The sequence below is a fragment of the Aquila chrysaetos genome, chromosome 1 (assembly GCF_900496995.4).
Source record: "Aquila chrysaetos chrysaetos chromosome 1, bAquChr1.4, whole genome shotgun sequence".
Classification (NCBI taxonomy): Eukaryota; Metazoa; Chordata; class Aves; order Accipitriformes; family Accipitridae; genus Aquila; species Aquila chrysaetos.
Window position 1 is genome coordinate 37,774,173 of NC_044004.1, and position 18,238 is coordinate 37,792,410.

Consider the following 18,238-nt stretch of genomic DNA (forward strand, 5'->3'; position numbering starts at 1 on the left):
GGGGAGGGTAGTGAGTGAGCAGCTGCATGGTGCTTAGTTGCTGGCAGGGGTTAAACCACGACAGTATATTAGAGTGGCAAACTTTTGGGCAATCTGTTAATGAGTTGAATTTATGCTGGGGGTCTAGTTTTTAGACTGTAAGGCCTGAATACTTCACACTTGAGTCTGCAATATTGTCACTGACCCATTGCCCAACATGGGCAATTTACTTAACTTTCCCGTGCATCATATATTATTTATTTCAAAGATGGTACACCATGCTTTCCCATCTTTGTAAAACATCTAGGGAGATACAAGTGTATTATGTGTGTAGAGTATTATTAAAACTGATGAAACTGCTATAACAACATACTCTTCCCGCAGCAAGAATGCCTTGTTACTTGGTATTAATGAATTATACGCCCTGAATTAAAACATCTTGCCTACCTTGTCTGGTGTACTCATCTGCTTCTCTGTGGACCAAGTCTTTTACCCGGTTTCCATACAGCAGCCTAGAGGAGTCATGATCAAAAGCTTTCAAGGTTTCACTGGAGCTGTAAGACTTCTGCGTAGGCACTCTGCACTCCTCATTTTCTGCGGAAGAATTTGTATAGCGCCGTTCCTTGTCCCGTCTGCTCTTTGTCAGGGAGCAATAAGGCCTACGTTCCTTCACATCCATACTTCATTCCTTCTCTGTGTACATCAGTCCAGCTTATTTGCAAGTCTTCTCTACATTCAGCTTACATTCACCTGTAACAAAATCAGAAAGACAACCGCTGATGTGTTACAATGTTCTCTAATTGCTGTGATTGCTTCCTAACTGTCTGGAAGAGAAAGAAAGATCTGATCAACGATGGGCGAGATGCACTTCTGTAACATTTGCAAGACTTCGCAGAGTTTCATGCACGAGCTACTCTGATCAAAAAAATTAGCAAAGAAATTCTTGTGAGTGACAACACAATACTTCTCATTGTTATACAACAGATTAGAAGATCAAAAGCAGACTGAGAACTGGGAGGAAAAAACATAGCTTTTCAGCTTTAAGAACATGTTACTCAACTAAAGTCTATCTGTAGGTAAGTTGTTTTCTCTTTTTCTGAGAGGGATGTATGCTTTAATGGCAAGTCTGACTTCCTTCTGCTTGTCAGAAACTTCTGGTTTTAATATCTCTTTTTATATACAGACTTCAACTTTTTATTGTCATTTCTATTCTAAGAAAATTGTTCTCATCAAGAACACATACACATAATTTCACAGCAAGCTACAAAAACATTATAGATGATATGCAGGAAGACTTCTCCAAGGCAGTATATTCTATACAACTTGTGCTAGAAAGCAAGTAACTATTTGATATGTAAATAACAGTCAGAAATAGTTTTCCCTTCCCTCAAATTTTTAAGGAATATTACAGTAAGAATCTTATTTCTACTACTATTTATTTTTCTTTACTGTTCATTCCACTTAGTTTTCAAAACAAGGCTTCTCAGTTTCATCTCTTGGGTCCTGCACACTTAACCAAAATATCTACATTTCTGACAGAGTAAGAAATAGTTTGGAAAATTTGCTTTTGTTCTTTAAAGAAAAGTGCTAAAATAAAAGAAAGAATATAATTTGTATCTTTAGCAGCTGACAAAACATCTAAATAAGGAACAGTTTGGATGATTTTAATACTTCGCAACTGCACCTGTTAACTGAGGCCTTGGTATTTCTTGTTTAACACCTTATATATTAGGGTTCTCTCCTTTGTCTCAAGGAGAACTTTCTCCTGGGTGCTCCCCTCAATTTAAAGTACTTAAATACCACAACTGATTATTTTATGAAGTACTATCAGTCAAGTCCTTTGTGATGCAGAATTAAAATGACAGTTTACAGCATATATCACAAAGCAACAGCCAACACCATTTGCACTCTGTTCAGCAAAACCAAGATTGTTTTAGAACTCTTCACCTATTTCATTTTAAACATTTAATCTCAAACAAACTAATTAGTTGTCATTCCTGAAAAGATTTTTAGAGAGTATTTAATTTACTACAGAATCGTAATTCAAGTTTGTGAATGGCAGCTGGTCTTCTGTCATTCTGTTTTGAAATTCTCCGAAAAGCTTTTGCACACTTTGACCTGTGTGAATCTCAATTTATACTAAAAGACAAAGCTACAAAGCCTTCCATTTAAGCAAACTCTCTTCTATATTTATTATATTTTCAAATGCTAATTGGTTAAAAAGAAATTGAATTATTTGTACATGATCAAAAAACACTAAGTTTTGTAACACAATAGTTTATTAAATTTATGACTATTTAGATGTTTGCATGCTCATGTAGCACATCTTTTTAATTTATATGAAATGCTCAGATTTCAAAATATTTGATTGACTAATGAATGCAAGTTCTTTCCATGTAAAAACAATATTCTAGACATTTTATAAACTTTGTGTTTTATTAACAATAAACTCAATCATGATTTTAAAAATCTTTATTAACACATACACACAGGTATTCTTTTACAGTGTAAAGAGTTCATGTGGAAGCATATCTCCCCTTTCATCTAAGTGTTTCAAGACTTTAAAGGGCCACTAATTCCTAACATCTCTAAACTGTACCATGGGAAAACTGACACACACATCAAAGATGGAATAATTTTGATTTTTTTTCCAAGTTTCCAAGCTCTTTTATAATGTATAAAAAAAGAAAAAAACCAAACAAAAAAAACCACCCACAAAAACCCCCAAACTCTTCTTTGCACAATACTTTGTTACTATACCAACCTAAAATCCTCAAAGATTTAATCTGTGCTGTAGCATGAGGATGTACTGATCTGCTTCCCACAGAAGTCAATGAATTCAATAAAACTTCAAAAGGCAGTTTTCTGGGTTATCTATTGCCTCTCCACACCAACAATGAAAAGGTTAAAAAAATACAAGCTGTTTAATAGCACCACATTATGGAGACACTTTAACACTGATTACACTGCCACAATAATGAAGACTAGTGGATTTTTTTGTGGGCATTTTTTGGAAAAAAAAAAAAAAAAAAAAAAAATCCTGTAAGATTTAAGAACCTGATCTTTTTGAATCTGGCATTATACAATACACCTGTCTACCTTCAGTAACCTTTAAATTTAAAAATTAATAGTATCTCTCAGCAAGTTTTAGGAAACACTTAACATCCTCAGGCTCATGCCTCTGAAATTATTTCATAAGTGAATTAATACACATATCTGAAAGAAGGAGACAGAATAAAAGCTATCTTAAAGATCTGTCTACAAATAAATGTTCTCTACCATGATCAGAACACAAACAGAAAGAGAGAACACAAACATATTTGCAGAATACAGAAATAGATATCAGTGTTAATGTTTAACTAGTAAGCCAGCAATGACAAGTCAAACGAAGGAAGACTTGCAGATGGCTTTACAAGATCAGAACCACAAGTCTTACTACTGCAGTGGGATCTTTCACAGTCTCAAGACTGTGCAGGACTGACTTGTCCCATCAAGAATTCCCTCCCCCCCTTTTTTAAAAAAAACAAACAAACAAACCCTCAACTTTAGAGAAATATTTTCAATTATTAAGAAAAACATTTTAAGAAAAAAACCCGAACTGTCAGTTACTGCATCTGCTCACCTCCTTTCTTACAAAGATCACTGTAGTAGCTCCGTTCGTATAAAGATCACTGTAGTTAAAATATTAACAAGTATTCCCACTCAAATCTTCAGATTTAAATGAACGACTGTTGCACAAATTTGAAGATATTTCATTTTTTTCTTCTCCTCTGTTTCCTATAACATAAAAGCTGCATCCCAGGGGGAGTTACCCGAATGCACTGACTAGCTTTCTTCTACTATGCCTTAGAAGAAGCTTAGACGAAATAGTGGTAATGAGTACAATACTCAAGGGAACACAGCAACTAATTTGATGCATGAACAGTTTTTTTGACAAATCAGATTAAAATTTTAAACCAAATAAAATTAAATTTATTTTGTGACATGTTACAAAAACACTTGCCTTCATCTGCAAGTAATTTTTGCCCATATGTCAATATTTATGGTCTATCGAATAGCTTCGCTCCAATTAAATGAAAGAATTTTCACAGAGCAATATTTACAAAGCTATTGAATTACTAACTCACCCACTCACAAAAGAATATCAAAAAAGCCATGCTAAATACTGTTACGTGTTATATTACAACGCTAACATGAAATGGCCTGCATATACTGAAAATAGAAAAAGATTTCGCTGGTGCATGACACTACTTCAAGTTTCTGTCTACTGCTTTTCTAAATATAAAAACTGAGGATGCTCATCTGTGTCACCGAGCATTGGGATCTCCTGTGACCTCTTCAGTGATCTGTCGAATGTTACAGGCTCGTATCTGGATTAAACAGGAGAGCGTACGCTAATCACCAGACTGACATGTCAGCTCTTATATAGTCATGCCCATCCCATTTGTGTACATAGCTTAGCTGTCTGCAGCCTCAGTCAGACTGCACTTTCCCAGTGTCATGCTGAAGTTTAAAAACAGTTCAAAACTGTAAAGAGGAGATGCCCGTTTTTAAACTAATAATTACATATTTCTTTTAACTTAATTTAGAAGGGAAGCAGCAGAACCAGAGAAGCATTTCTCACACATGACCAGGTCACGGGACCACAGAGCTCATTCCCTTATGTGCCAGGCTACTTTGAAGAGCTCTGACATCATTAGCACATTTAGCACAATATTTAATTACCAAGTCAGATAAGGTACGTACAAATAATGATTAAAACAAGTGAATTATCAAAATTCTTTCTTTTACTCTAAGTGTTGTAGAGAGCTGTCGTGTTTTAACCCCAGCCAGGAACTAAGTACCAGGTGGCCACTTGCTCACACCTCCCTAGTGGTATAGGGAGGTGAATCAGAAAAAAAGTAAACCTCATGGGTTGAGATAACAACAGTTTAATAACTACAATAAAATATAATATAGTAATAACAAAAATAATAATAAAATACAATAATAATAATTGTAATGAAAAGGAATATAACAAAAAGAGAGAGAAATAAAACCCAAAACCAGACAAGTGATGCCCAATACAATTGCTCACCATCCCCAGGACAGCCTTTCAGCAGTTCCTCTTAGTCACCTATTACAACGTGAAATAAAGTCACTGTAGTGAAAAGGAAAAAAAACCAGTTACTTACCTTTTTTACAATAAACGAGCCTCAACACTAAAGCCCTACACTGCAATATAGGAGAAGTACAACAGACATAAAATGTAGTATATATTTTAATTGCCAAGATGTAAATGAGGCTTTAGGGTCATGCTACAGAGTGTTATCTAAAACACCCAGCTACAAGTTTAGCATGCTTGCAGGCCTTTTAAACCGTTATGGAAAATTATTGCATTTAATTCAGCAGCTTCAACTCCCAGTTCCCCAAAGGGTTATTACAGTTTGGCAACAGGATGGCAATACTGCCTAACATGCACAGTGCTCCCTGCCCATCTCTCACTTGGAGAACCTTCTTCCAGCATTAAACCTGGTTCAGTGAACATCAAGGTAACTGATTAAGAAGTCTAAATATACCTCAATATTTTATGCCCTTTTATATCTAAAAAGCTACATAGGCACAAAGTAGTAAAAAGGTAAGAAATAAAAGATGTTTGTTACCAAACTGAAGAGATAATTGTATAGAAAAAGATTATGTCACTGCTTGGGTCGATTTATAGATCTACTATAGTGTGTATTATATTCCCTTTCAGTGTGTATATCCATTTCAGACATCTCAAAACATACAAACCAAGAATGGAACTAGTTCTGAGAATAACAAGAGTCATTATTTTAATATATACAGTGCTGGATAGAAAAGGTTTTGAAAGTGAGAGGATAAAACTTGTAGATTTCTTTGTTACAGAAGAACAGTAACAGAGTACAAAATACTGTTATAAGGAAGGCCAAACAAGGATTTTATGGGCTGCCAGTCAAGACAGTGCCTATTCTCAGCATTGACAACAGTTGCTGAAACTAACATTGAAGTAGTGCTGCTGAACAGATACATTACTGCAAGTGTCATTATTTTAATTTAATCATAATTTCCTTTTAATCTGTAATTGTTTACTAATGTAAATATTACATCAGTTACAATTTGCACTAGGTATAGTACTTGCATGTGTCTTCATAGCAAAAGAACAAAGCAAATTCAGCTGACAGACGTAACAAGTAGATTAAAAAGCCTAACTGTAATATGCAGAAATTAAGAAAATCTCTTGTCCACAAAAAATACTCACAATTCACACAACTAATCACCCATAAAACCTATTACAAACAAATACTAAGAAAAACTCAAAAGGCATAAAAGAGTGATGAAATTTCCACTTCAATGGCTGATAAAGTGAGATATGTCAGAAATCAACTGAGCTGGAAAAATGACACTTTGAAGAGGTGCTTAGGATGATCTGTAGCCACGGTGTGCCATTAGTCAAACTGATGACTCTTAATACATGGACATTTCAGGTCATCATATCTAGAAACTCACTTCTTAATATTAAAAGTCTGTCTTCCAGCACAGAAACTAGAGAGGATGCATCTGAAGTCAGCATTCTTAAGAGGGAGTGGGAAACAGATGGCCTGTCAGACAGACAGTTCACAAACTAAAATTTAAAAAAAGCCTCCTTAAGTCACTAACTAACCCTATGTTTTAGAATTAAATTACAAATGAAAAAGAAGGGGGGCGGGGGGGGGGGAGAAGAAAGAAGAAGAAAAAGGAAGATCAGTAAAAAATATTGTGTATTCTTCAAGCATTTTTCTGCATCCGTCAGGGGAACAGAACACTCATATCTACCATCACCACAGGATGTAATGTTAATAAAATGTAATGTTAATAAAAGGGTACTTTACATAGTCTATCTAAAAATCTCGACTTCATTAGAGACAGAATAAACAACAAATAAACGTACTCCATGTTCATTATAAAAGTTTCTTGCAGTAAAAGTCAGGAAAATTAGCAAGATAAAGAGTTCTGTGGAGTCCTGGTTAGTCACACAGGTTGATGTTTGTGCAACGATTTTGCTGCCATTACTTAAAATTGAAACTGGGGGTGGCAAAAAAAAAAAAACAATCAGGGAAAACACCTCATGCACTCCTTCATATGGGCAGAAAGAGATGATGCACCCTCTGTGACGATGGGAGCAGAGGGAGTACTTCTCTGGATGGCATTTTCCTGTGAGGGTACAAAGACCATACAGCAGCATTTGAGATGGACCTACAGCTATTTCTGCTTGCTGGAAGCCCTCCACACAGCAAGGCTACAAACCTCCAGAAGAGAAAACTGAAAATAGCCATAAGTTGGCTATGCATGCATACAGCCTGGGGCTGTGCTGGCTATTAAGTTGCCAAGCAGGCCCTGCAGAAAAAACATAACTTGCAAGGAAGGAGGGCTAAGACACTGGCTAAACTACTTTGTGAACATGAACAGCCTCTTCAGAGGAACTCAGTACAGGGTTACACTGACAATTTCTGTTTCTCCTTGGGAGGAATGGTTTGCAGGAACTGTCATGATCTCTGATCTTGAGAGCAAGTGTCTGCCTCTAATTTGGGGGATTTGAATAAGATGTGTTTTACCTTGAAGGGCTGAGAGAGCTAAGTGAGAAAGAGAACACAAAGACCGAAAGAGTGAAATAATGTGGTGTGCTCCTGTAGAAAGAATGAGGGTGAGAATATGTGATGAAAAGATGGAGAGGCAAAGGAAGTTAACAGAGCAGAAATGCTGCAGTATAAAGAAAAAGTGAACACCAAAATGAGCTCAGGACAGAAAGTGGAGGGAGACAGAATCATTAGCACTCAGTATGGCAACACTGGGGAGGAGAAGTGACACAGCAAGCCTAGAAAGAGAGAAGAGTTTAAAGAAGAAAAAATGAGCAGAGGAAGAGAACAAAGAAAACTTCAGAAGGGAGAAACTTTGTGCTTCATTTACTTCAGAGTAAAGTAATAAACTCTGAGAGAGTCAGCACTGGGTAATTCATTATTCAGCAGCAACTATAAAGGCCTAAATACTTTCCTCCACTCCTTTAAACTTAAAATCCATCCTTTATGCCATCATCTCCTTCCCTCCCCATGTCTTACGCGATTCCCCTTCCTCTGTGTTCTTACTCAACCTATCTCAGTGGTCTCCTGATTTATGTGAGTATAAATCCTTCTTGAGTGGTATCTCCCAAGTTTACTTTTGCACCTGTTCAGAGCTCTTCTGCATAGTCCACTTTTGTTCTGGAACAAAGCCACAGAAATCTAGGGTTTTTTAAAACTAAAACAAGTGGGATGGAGAACCTGACACAGGAACAACATGTAACAAGCCATGAGCATCAGCAAAGGTGCAACAGTCCCCAAGTCCCCAAGCAGAGAGCACAGCACAATCGTTTCTGCATTTCTGTTTGGAGAACAAAGCTATCAGCATGTCAGCTTCATCATCTAAACAGGCTGTCGATCATTCAACTCCCCCTTCAACAACTCAGAGTTAATTTCAAACAATTTGACAGTATTGAGGTTTCAAAAATAATACATCTCTCAAGTCACTATAAGGGAAATGAAGTATATTACATGTGACATGCAAGAGCTGGGCATACAGTCACAAGGCTGAGCTGAAAATATCATTGTGAAGGTGTCTGGAAATGAAAGGAGGACCTGAGGAAACTGCAATGAGGATGTCATTGAGGACACACAGGAGAGGGAAGAAAGAATAGCGAAGGGTAGGTGCTAAAGCTATTGCTGTGGCTGCATGACATGGGATGCACATGCACCATCAGCCTTGGTTTCCATGTACAGCTTCTCATAGTGAAAACTGAAATTCCACATAAACAGGAGACATTCACAAGATTTTTCTTTTCACAATGATCTGACGGGTAACCAGATTTTTCAGTCCTAGTCACATTATAATTAGGATACTGTTGCAGCCTGGAAATGTGGAGAATTTAGTGACTCACCTCAATAGAGAGTGACTAGTAAGGTGGAAGGCATGCTGCCAATTTTTTTTATGCTCAAGAACTCTGTTTTGTTCAAATTTATCCCCTTGCTCCCCCGACTTACTTTCTCAGAACAGCAACAAATCAAAACCACACAGACACAAACAAGAAGTCCCAAACATGATGAAAAATCCCCACAGAAACACGAGGAGTACTGTATACTTATACTGTCACAACATTCATTTACTACTCCTAACACAGCAGTGTGAAAATTTATTAACTTTTGCCTACATAACATGTAGTAAAGCACTGTTTAACTTGATTAAGTTTACATTAGCAATCCCTACTACCGTATTTAACTATCTCATCTATTCAGACTGTATCAGCTGTCATGTCTTCCTCTATACTCCCCGGGTTCCTGCTTCCCTCTCTGCACAAGCTGTGTCCTCTTGTCACAACCTCTAATTGTCTCTTCTTCAGCACTATCCAACAACAGCAGACAGTAAAGGCTGGAGGTTGTTTGCCCTGCTAGATCACTTCCTTTCTGTAATCCCTGTTCTAACCCTCTTTCAAACCAACCCTTTCATAGCATCAGATTTTTAGCCTTACCTTAAAGGTCATACAAAAACTTTTTGTCCTGTAATCACCCCATTCCACTCTTACATCCCAGGTTTTGCCTCCAATTTCAACAGAACTAAGACTTTGATTAAGGCAAACAAAAGAATAATGCATTTTAAAATAATTTCTTTGGCTAACTATGTGAGACACAGGATTTCCCACAGTAGTTAGCAATTTTGTTCAAAGGACCATGTTCCTCTCTGAAAGCATCCACACAGCCTACTCTGGCACAGCCCTACCCAACCACCAACGAAGATCCTCTCTGGTAACAGTACGTAAAGAACAAACAATTAACCTTCGGTAACGCAAAGCCTCCTTCAGGAAGCTGGGGAAGTAGGACAAAGAACTACGTCCTGCTGACCTCCTCTTCCACTGGTGTGTGTTACCTGTAGGTAAGACACCCAGCTGTGCTTCCACATGCTGCCAAATTTCTACCACAGGGATGCAGCAGAGCTGCTGCTGGCAGAGCCCAATGACAGCACCTGGTCCACTAAGCTCACATCTCTGAGAGAAGCCAGTCTCACCGTGTGAAAAATGCTTCATTGCCAGAAGATCCCAATTTTGCAAAAGCTGCACAAGCTTCTACAGTAAGTGTTGAGCAGCTTCACATTATGCTTTTGTAAGGGAGGGAAGTTGCTTCTTTAAATCCTTGAAATTCCCACTTAAGATAATACTCAGATTTTCTTAATACACTCATTGATTAAAAATCCTTCTAACTAAAGTAACAGTTCACTTCAACAGATCCAAAGATGACCTTTAAAGGATGGGCCATTTCTACCCTTTAAAAAAGTCTCTTAATAAAATAAATGGAAAGTTGGACTCAAAACACACGGACAATTAATTGTAACTGAATAATGAAAATATTTGACAATTATCAATGAAATCCTTTTTGATCTGAGTTTGCAGAGAAGCTCTGCAGTTCAGTTACACCAGAACTAAACCACATGTAATTCTATTTCTTACCAAGTAAGTTTAGCAAGCACAGGTGCAAGACTGAAAGTCAGGAACACTACAGGCTTCCGCCCATTTACAGGACACGGGAAAAACAAGCAGAACAAGGAAGAGAATCTTTCCCACAGTGACAGTCAAGATGTCTCAGAAAAGTTCATATGGACTACCTGTGTGGATAAGCAGGTAGTTAATTTCCATCCTGTTTCAAATATTTCCAATTCCATTTTAATACGAAACAGAGTGGAAGTATTACTAATTCATTATTTGCATGGCTTTATACCTAATATGAAACTATTTGTGATTTTCTTACTCTATAGTTAAGGACACAAATGTCACTCCAGTATAAGCTCTTCCAGGCATTAACTTTTTCCTGAATTGTCTTGATACTTGAGATTTTTTGTGGGAACAGAAAGAGGGCATGAGATGCATGAGAAGACAGGATCTGGGGGGTTTCTTGATCTACGCAGTGGAGTAGAGAGGCTCAAGTCCATCCTAAAGTGAAGGACCCTATAGCATAGTAGGAAGTCCGAGAAGTTCCTTCAACTGCATTAGCCATGTTCAGAAGCATTTAAACTTTTAGGAGAATTCTTTCTCTCCTGCTCCTGAGGGGTGGGCCAGGACTGAAGAAACACAGGCATCAGAAAAGGGAGAAAATGCCCAGCACCTGTACCTGAACTTGGTGGGATCAAAATCTTGTCTCTGTATTTGCACAGCTGAGGAACATGCTTAAAAACGCACAGTACTGAGAGAGTACTGAAGAGTTTTGCCAGCATAACTGAATTTACTAGAAGTCTGAACATGACTAGAAGCCATAGCTTAAGCTAGCAAAATTTATTGTGCAGATACAGCGATGCTGACAGAAGAGTGCACTTTCAAAACCACTGATGTAGATAAGCCCTGAGACTGGAGCCAGTCTGATGAATATCATAGGCTCTTAACGCATCCAGGTGAAAGGATGAGCACACCCAGCAGGGTGAATGAAGGGGTTCACACCGCTTGGCTATCATCTCTGGACATACTCATTTTTGGGGGGGGGGGGGGGGGGGGGGGGGGCGGGCGGGCGGGCACAGGGGGGGGGGGGAGGGTGTCTCATTCAGCTGAGAACAATGAATGGGCTACTCCACACCTCCAATTCATACAGACTGCCTTGCTGTGCTGCATGGAACTGTTGGGCAAGATTAGCGATACAATTTGTGTGTGTGCAAGTTAATTGGGGTTTCCAAGAAGCAGGTGTCAGAAAGAAAAAGATTTAACATAGGATATATGCCGGTACTTAGGGAGCTTATCTTCCACATGGGGGAACAGGAGAGAGAAAGGAAATCTTAATATTCCTTTACATCAGTTAGGATCTCCATATAACTGAATTTAAGTATATGTAATCAAAGAATTCTCACACACAGACAGCACAGAGTGCAAACAAAACAAAAAAACCCCAAGCAAACCTACAATCACCAAGCACAACTGTAATAGAGAAAGACAGACTTGCACACAGTTTGAAATACAGTGATGGAGACTAGAGCAAAGCATGTAAAGGAGAGATTGGAAAGGTGAGGAGACATTTTATAGCTCTGTGGCCTGACTAGGCACATAACCATCAGATCTTAATTGATGTGCAGATATTGCTTCCCTAACGCTTAAAAAGCTGAATTGAACATTACAAAGATAGTGAAATGTGTACGTGTGCATATAAATATATATCCATATAAAAACAAATGTTATATATATATATATGCATATATATAAAAAACACCTATGAAGGACATGCTGTGGGGAAAGTATTATTAGAAGTCATCTTCTTTTGAATCTGAAGTAACAAAACCCACTATGTAGCTAACCTAAGTCAAGCCAGCTTGGGAAATTTACATCACCAATCTGACTCCCTTACCCCTTCAGCAATTGTGTATTCCAAAACACTTTAATACTGATAATTTGCCTCTTCACAATAAAGACGACTTTATGGTAAAAGTGACCAAACCAAGATAACCAGGGAGTACTGGAGGAAGGGGCAAGGCAGGAATGTTCTTATAACTATGTAAGTTCAGTTTTTAAAAAGTCTCTCTTCCCCCTCCCCTGAAAAAAACCCAGGGGAATCTCCCCCATCCAAATAAACATGGGCGGAAATCTTTAAATTTAGGTGACAAAGCAATTAGTCAAATGTGCAAAATGCCATTGTGGAGATAAATTCTATGCTGGTTTTGGACTTCAAAGCTAGAAAAACATAAAACTAATTACCTCCAAATTCCTTTTATCTATTTATTCAATTAAAATGAAATTTGTTATGGAAACAAAACCAGCATCACTAATAATAGTGAAATATTGCTAACTATATATTGCTCTATATTGTCTTACCTGTTATCCCCACAGGGCTACGCTCCTGTGTACCTGAAGGAGAAATTAGTAGCTTTTGGCACAGATGCCAGATTTAGCAGGAGCTACTGCCTCACAGAGAAGTTCTGCCTATCAGCAAGTCAAAAACATTGCTGTGAAGCTGCATCTTCCACCTCCTATTTAAGCATTTAGTTACCATTCACAACAACATGGCAACAACAACAAAACACTACTGGCTGGTACATGACTGATTTAAAGGGCACTGACTGTCCAGTAGAATTGTTAGAGATTGTGTCACAGTGATTCAGTAACAGCTACAATATAAGGAACTAATGAAGTAGTATCTTACCTCACCAGGATGTCAGTCCTGAAAGCTTAAGCATACCAGTTCAGCGTGCGCCACACTTGTGATAGGACACAATACAGTTTTCTTAGAAAGCAATTGTCAGTCTCTGTTTCTGAATGCCTTATCCATAAAATCATGAAGCAGGTTGGCTTTGTCAAATGAGATGTAATTCAGATTCGCAAAGTACTGTTTGCCAGAATCCCAGTGATAAAATTCTAGAGTCTGGGTTTTCACGCAAGAACAGAAAAAAAGACTTGGGAGTCTTTTGAGGAAGTCTATGTCTCCTTATTGACTGAAGAGGAAGCCAACAAGATTTGGCAGATGCCTACAAGAAATTCAGTTTAAAACTTATTAAAAAAAAAAGTAAAAAAAATCAAACAGAACAGCTTTTCTTATGTTTTTAAAAAAGCAAGATGAAGGGCAATAGCAACTGTAATAGTGTTCACTTCTCTCCCCTTTGCAGATGCCCTCATTCAAACACTCATGCCAGAGGAGCAAACCTGTGCTCCAGTGCTTCACAACTGAAGAGGCCCGAACGCACACGGGATCATCCCACACGTCCCCTGCTGAAGCTGGGCCTTTGTGTGGCACACAGGAGAGTCACGAAGCCAGAAGAGCAACAAGGAGGAGCTTGATAGGGTTTGGAGAAAATAGGCAGAACATCATTAGCATATTGCTTGTATCTACTTTGTTTCATCATTAAAAAAAAAGATCTTTTTAGCCAGGTTTAAATAAGAAGTTTCTGGCCTGCAGCTATTACTTCAGTCAGTCTGGTTTGAGTGCATTTGGTAGTGTTGACCAACACTGTTCCCGCAGACAGGAAATATGAGCCAGATGCTCATGATTTCAGAAGGCTTTAATCTAATTGTATTTCTATATGCAAAGTAGCCCAATAAATACAATTCTTGCCAATGCTAGTGAAAGGCCAGAGGCTTGGCACCGACCTGGCAGTGCAGGGTCTCAGGAGCTGTCTGGGGTTGTCGTGACCCCAGCTGGTTTTAACAGTTGCCAGGTGGTTGAGCAATTATTGCCTGGCCTGTCCCTGAAAAGAGCAGGGGGAAGGTCTGATGCCCCACAGTAGTCACTGGGTAACAGAGAGAGAAGCCTTTCATGTCAGCTGAGGCCGGGGGGAGTCTTTGGGGCAACTTTCAAAACCTGAGCTGGGAACTGATAAGAATAAAGCAGGCTACAATAAAACATAAAACCAGCCCCAAGTGGACCAAGGTCAAGGAGGGAGCCAGCCCCAGCACGAACACCACGCTCCCTGCAGCGGAGGGCAGGGAACGCTGGTGACTTCGTGGAAACACACACACACAGCCGCCATTTTGTTTCCACACTCACAACCCAGAGGAACACTGGAAGGGTGAGCATAACGCCAAAAAAAGGGCAGGCACTTGGAAGTTTTGTTTAACAATTTAAAATGTATTATTAAAGAGGCTTTTCTACATTACTATGGGCTATTAGACTGGACTACTAGGAAATTCTTAGTTCTTTATCTATGGCATATGCCCTTTTATCTTAAGAAGATTCAGAGTGTATCAATAAAGCACAACTTCCCATCCACAAGGAATAGTTTCAAAAGCAAATAGAGAACTGTAAAAGCTTTGGATGATTTTAAAAAAACGTGGGTTCCTGAGAGCTGTAGATGATTAGCTCTCCTGCCACTTTCCATTGCTTTTTCCTTACTCTCTCCATATGCAAAACCTTTGTCTTTAGTAACATGTAGTAGAGAGTAATGATAGTAATGGATGCTGCCACACAAGCTCTCATTTGGGCAATAGTGTCCTATGACAAACACTCATCAGTCAGATGCTAATGACATGCATGCTAAATCATCGCATAATTATTACACACTGCATCCAAGTGCTCACTTCCAGATTCATAATAAGCATCAATAGCTTTAAGAATAAAAAAAGGAGAAGAAACTTTAGAGAATATAGTATTAAATTTGACCTACTGAAATGAAAGAATTTTAAACATTGTATCATTAAAAGCTAACTACTTCAAGGAAACTATAAACAGTCTGTATTTTAAGTATGCAAAACTCTACATGACATCAAGAAAAGCCCTACCTTCCATCACATAGTTATAACCAAAACAATCTTGCTGCCTGTCTTTGTTTGAAGTACATTTTACTACTATGGGAATTGGTTTATTTGTTTAGATAGATAGGTAATTTATGTATCTAGTAATTGTATTGTGGTTAAAAGATATGCTTTATTACTAACAGTGTAATTGACTCACGGAGATTACTTCCTGAAACAACAAACCCTTTTCACGGAGCTTCTTTGTTCCATTACTGCATAAGACCTGTGATAATATTAACCTGTATTGCAACAGAGATTCTTACAAATGTAAGAAGAAAATATTCTCTTTCTTGATCCTTTGGAAGAAACTGCCCTCACTCCCACAGACCTTAAATACCCAAATTCCCAGAGACAGTTTTGTGAAATGAATCCTTTGATGAGCTTCAGAATCAGGCATTTTAACAAAAAACCCCAACCCCTGCATCTACACTCTGCTGCTGCCACTGTTGCTAACGATTATAAGCTTTCAGTACTGTGAATAATTCAGAAACTCATTTGTTCCTTTCAGTGTAAAGACAATGTTGAGAGAAAAAAGGTCACTTTTTTCCCCCCTTCCAACCACTGACTTTTCCATCCCAGCACTGGTCCGATTGCATGATACACCTAGTGTTTGACATGCATCCCCTGACAGCTTCTTAGCAGCAGTTAGTCTGTTTAGCTTAGAGAACAAAAATAACAGGAGCACAAAGGAATGACAAGTTTCAGTGGCTACACACACAGTACCAGCACTCACGTTTGCTGTAGCTATTTCAGATACTTGATGTACAGTAGGCCTATGTTTAATTATAAAATAGACAGATGTCAGCATACGTATTGTAACCAGGCAATCTGGTACTGATGCTCCGAAACAGTGGTACTTGAAAAACATTTATTAAAAATAAATATGAGCAGTATAATCACCTGTTTTCCAAAGACTAACATTTGAGAATACTCCCCTTCAGGCCTTTTTGAAAAGACTGTAAATTCACTGCCACTTCCTCTTTAATCTTGTGATTAACAAGTACACTGGAAGGCTGTCAATATATACACATATAAAAATGCAGTTTTATTTTAAAATGGCATTTGTCAGAGCATGACAGACTTATGCAATATAGTATTTAAGGGATTAATTACTGTTTACTTGGATTACTTTTTTTTTTTTAATTAAACAAGAAAGCTTATTTTAAATACACATGCAAAGAATCTGTATTATAACAAATGCTTCATTTTCCAAATAAAGATGACTGGTTAGAACTTTTTTAACTTGAAATTTTATTGAACTCTAACATGTACCCAATTGAAGGCTGCTGCACTGAACCACGAGTTTGTGTCTAACCATGAAGAAAGCTAAAGTATTCTTTAATAGTACAAAAATCTGCCAGTTAATACAGCAAAGCATAGCATCTAAGTATTTTTACCCATCTATTTCATTCTTTTCTTCCTCTGGCTGAAATCAACTTGATGGTCAAGGAAGATGACCACCTAAGGGAGAATGAAAGATTATGATGCTTCCCCTCTCAAATAAAAAATAAACAACATAAAAAACCCAAACCCCCAAAACCCCTCTGCAGGGAAAAAACCACACCCCTCCCCAATCCCTAGTGTTTAAACAAGGTCTAGCAGGTTGTGGTTTGTTACCCAACATCTTTTCCCCATTTCCTTCCTTCTCGCCAAATAACTTTAGATACATCACAAAATTCAAATTTGGTCTCCCTCTCCCTGGTTTTGCTGAAGGACTTTTCAATGCCTTCATTATTGAGATCAATGAACTCCTCTCTCAGACTTCAGCAGAAAGAAGAGCACTCTATCCAGAGGAGGGTAACCTTTCTCCCAAGCATCCTTTGCTCAGAACCAACTCAACACATACCTCCTCAACATGGCTAAAAAAAAAAAAACAAAAACAAAAAACCAAACAAACCCACAAAAAAAAAACCCAAAAATGAAAACCCAACAGTGTGCACTTACTCATCTGCTATAAATTTTGGTTTAGTATTTTCTGGACAGAAAATACAACAAATAGATATTTATCATTCTGAGAACAGGACAACATTCTGTTTCTAATTTAAAAGCTCCCTGAACATTCCAATACCGTACAGACTGTCAGAAGCACACTGCACCAAGAGTCAAAAGTGGTTATGAACTTCCCACCTCTCAAATGCTGCACATCTGCAATCTCCCATTACAAACATCCTGTGTAAAATCGAGTAATGCAGAGAGTCATAGTGCATTTCGAGTTCTTGATCACTTTGTATGACCATCTCTGTGTCTCTAAAATATTACATTGATACCATGTGTAGGTCTAGATTATGTCAGGTACTAAAAGATTCTAATAAACGCGTAGGCTCCTTTGCACAGCTCTAGGGTAACAAGATATTCTTAGGTGTCTGGTAAAGGGAGCAATTCAAGCATCTGTTTTTGTGGTAGAATTTACATATACTCTATATATTCTAAATGATAGAGCAATTTTTACAAGCTTAAGAAAGGGAATTTTTTTTTTTTTTTTTAAACCTCTGGCAAGTGTGCTGCCTGTATATTCAACACAGAGGGAAACAGTGGGAACACTTCAGATAAGCGACTGTTAGTCTACTCTCCTACCAATTAACATAGCATCTACTGCACTTACAGATGGGAATAATATGAGCTGCAGTCCATGAAAGGCAGCTGCAGGCTCTCCTTAGTCACACAACCTATAGAATCATAGAATCATTTAGGTTAGAAAAGACCTTTAAGATCATGGAGTCCAACTGTAAACCTAACACTGCCAAGTCCACCACTAAACCATGTCCCTAAGCACCACGTCTACATGGCTTTTAAATACCTCCAGGGATGGTGACTCCACCATGTACCTGGGAAGCCTGTTCTAGTGCTTGACAACCCTTTCTGTGAAGAAATTTTTCCTAATGTCCAATCTAAACCTCCCCTGGCACAACTTGAGACCATTTCCTCTCGTCCTAAACAAACACTGAAGTCTTAGAAGCCAGCCTGCCTCTTCAGGACAAAACAACTCCCCAAAGGCCGTGACAG

General features: G+C 38.2%; 1 protein-coding gene across 8 annotated transcripts in view; it reads right to left on the reverse strand.

Annotated features, from left to right (window-relative positions):
* The window catches only part of TENM3 (teneurin transmembrane protein 3), a 642,124-nt gene that overhangs the window by 334,666 nt on the left and 289,220 nt on the right, over positions 1-18,238 (reverse strand). For all 8 annotated transcript variants that reach the window (XM_030043752.2, XM_030043924.2, XM_029996124.1 and 5 more), the window contains one exon: positions 427-729. In XM_030043752.2, coding sequence (XP_029899612.1) covers positions 427-658 — 232 coding nt within the window. In that variant the 5' untranslated portion in view covers positions 659-729. The remainder of the gene's footprint in view (positions 1-426; positions 730-18,238) is intronic.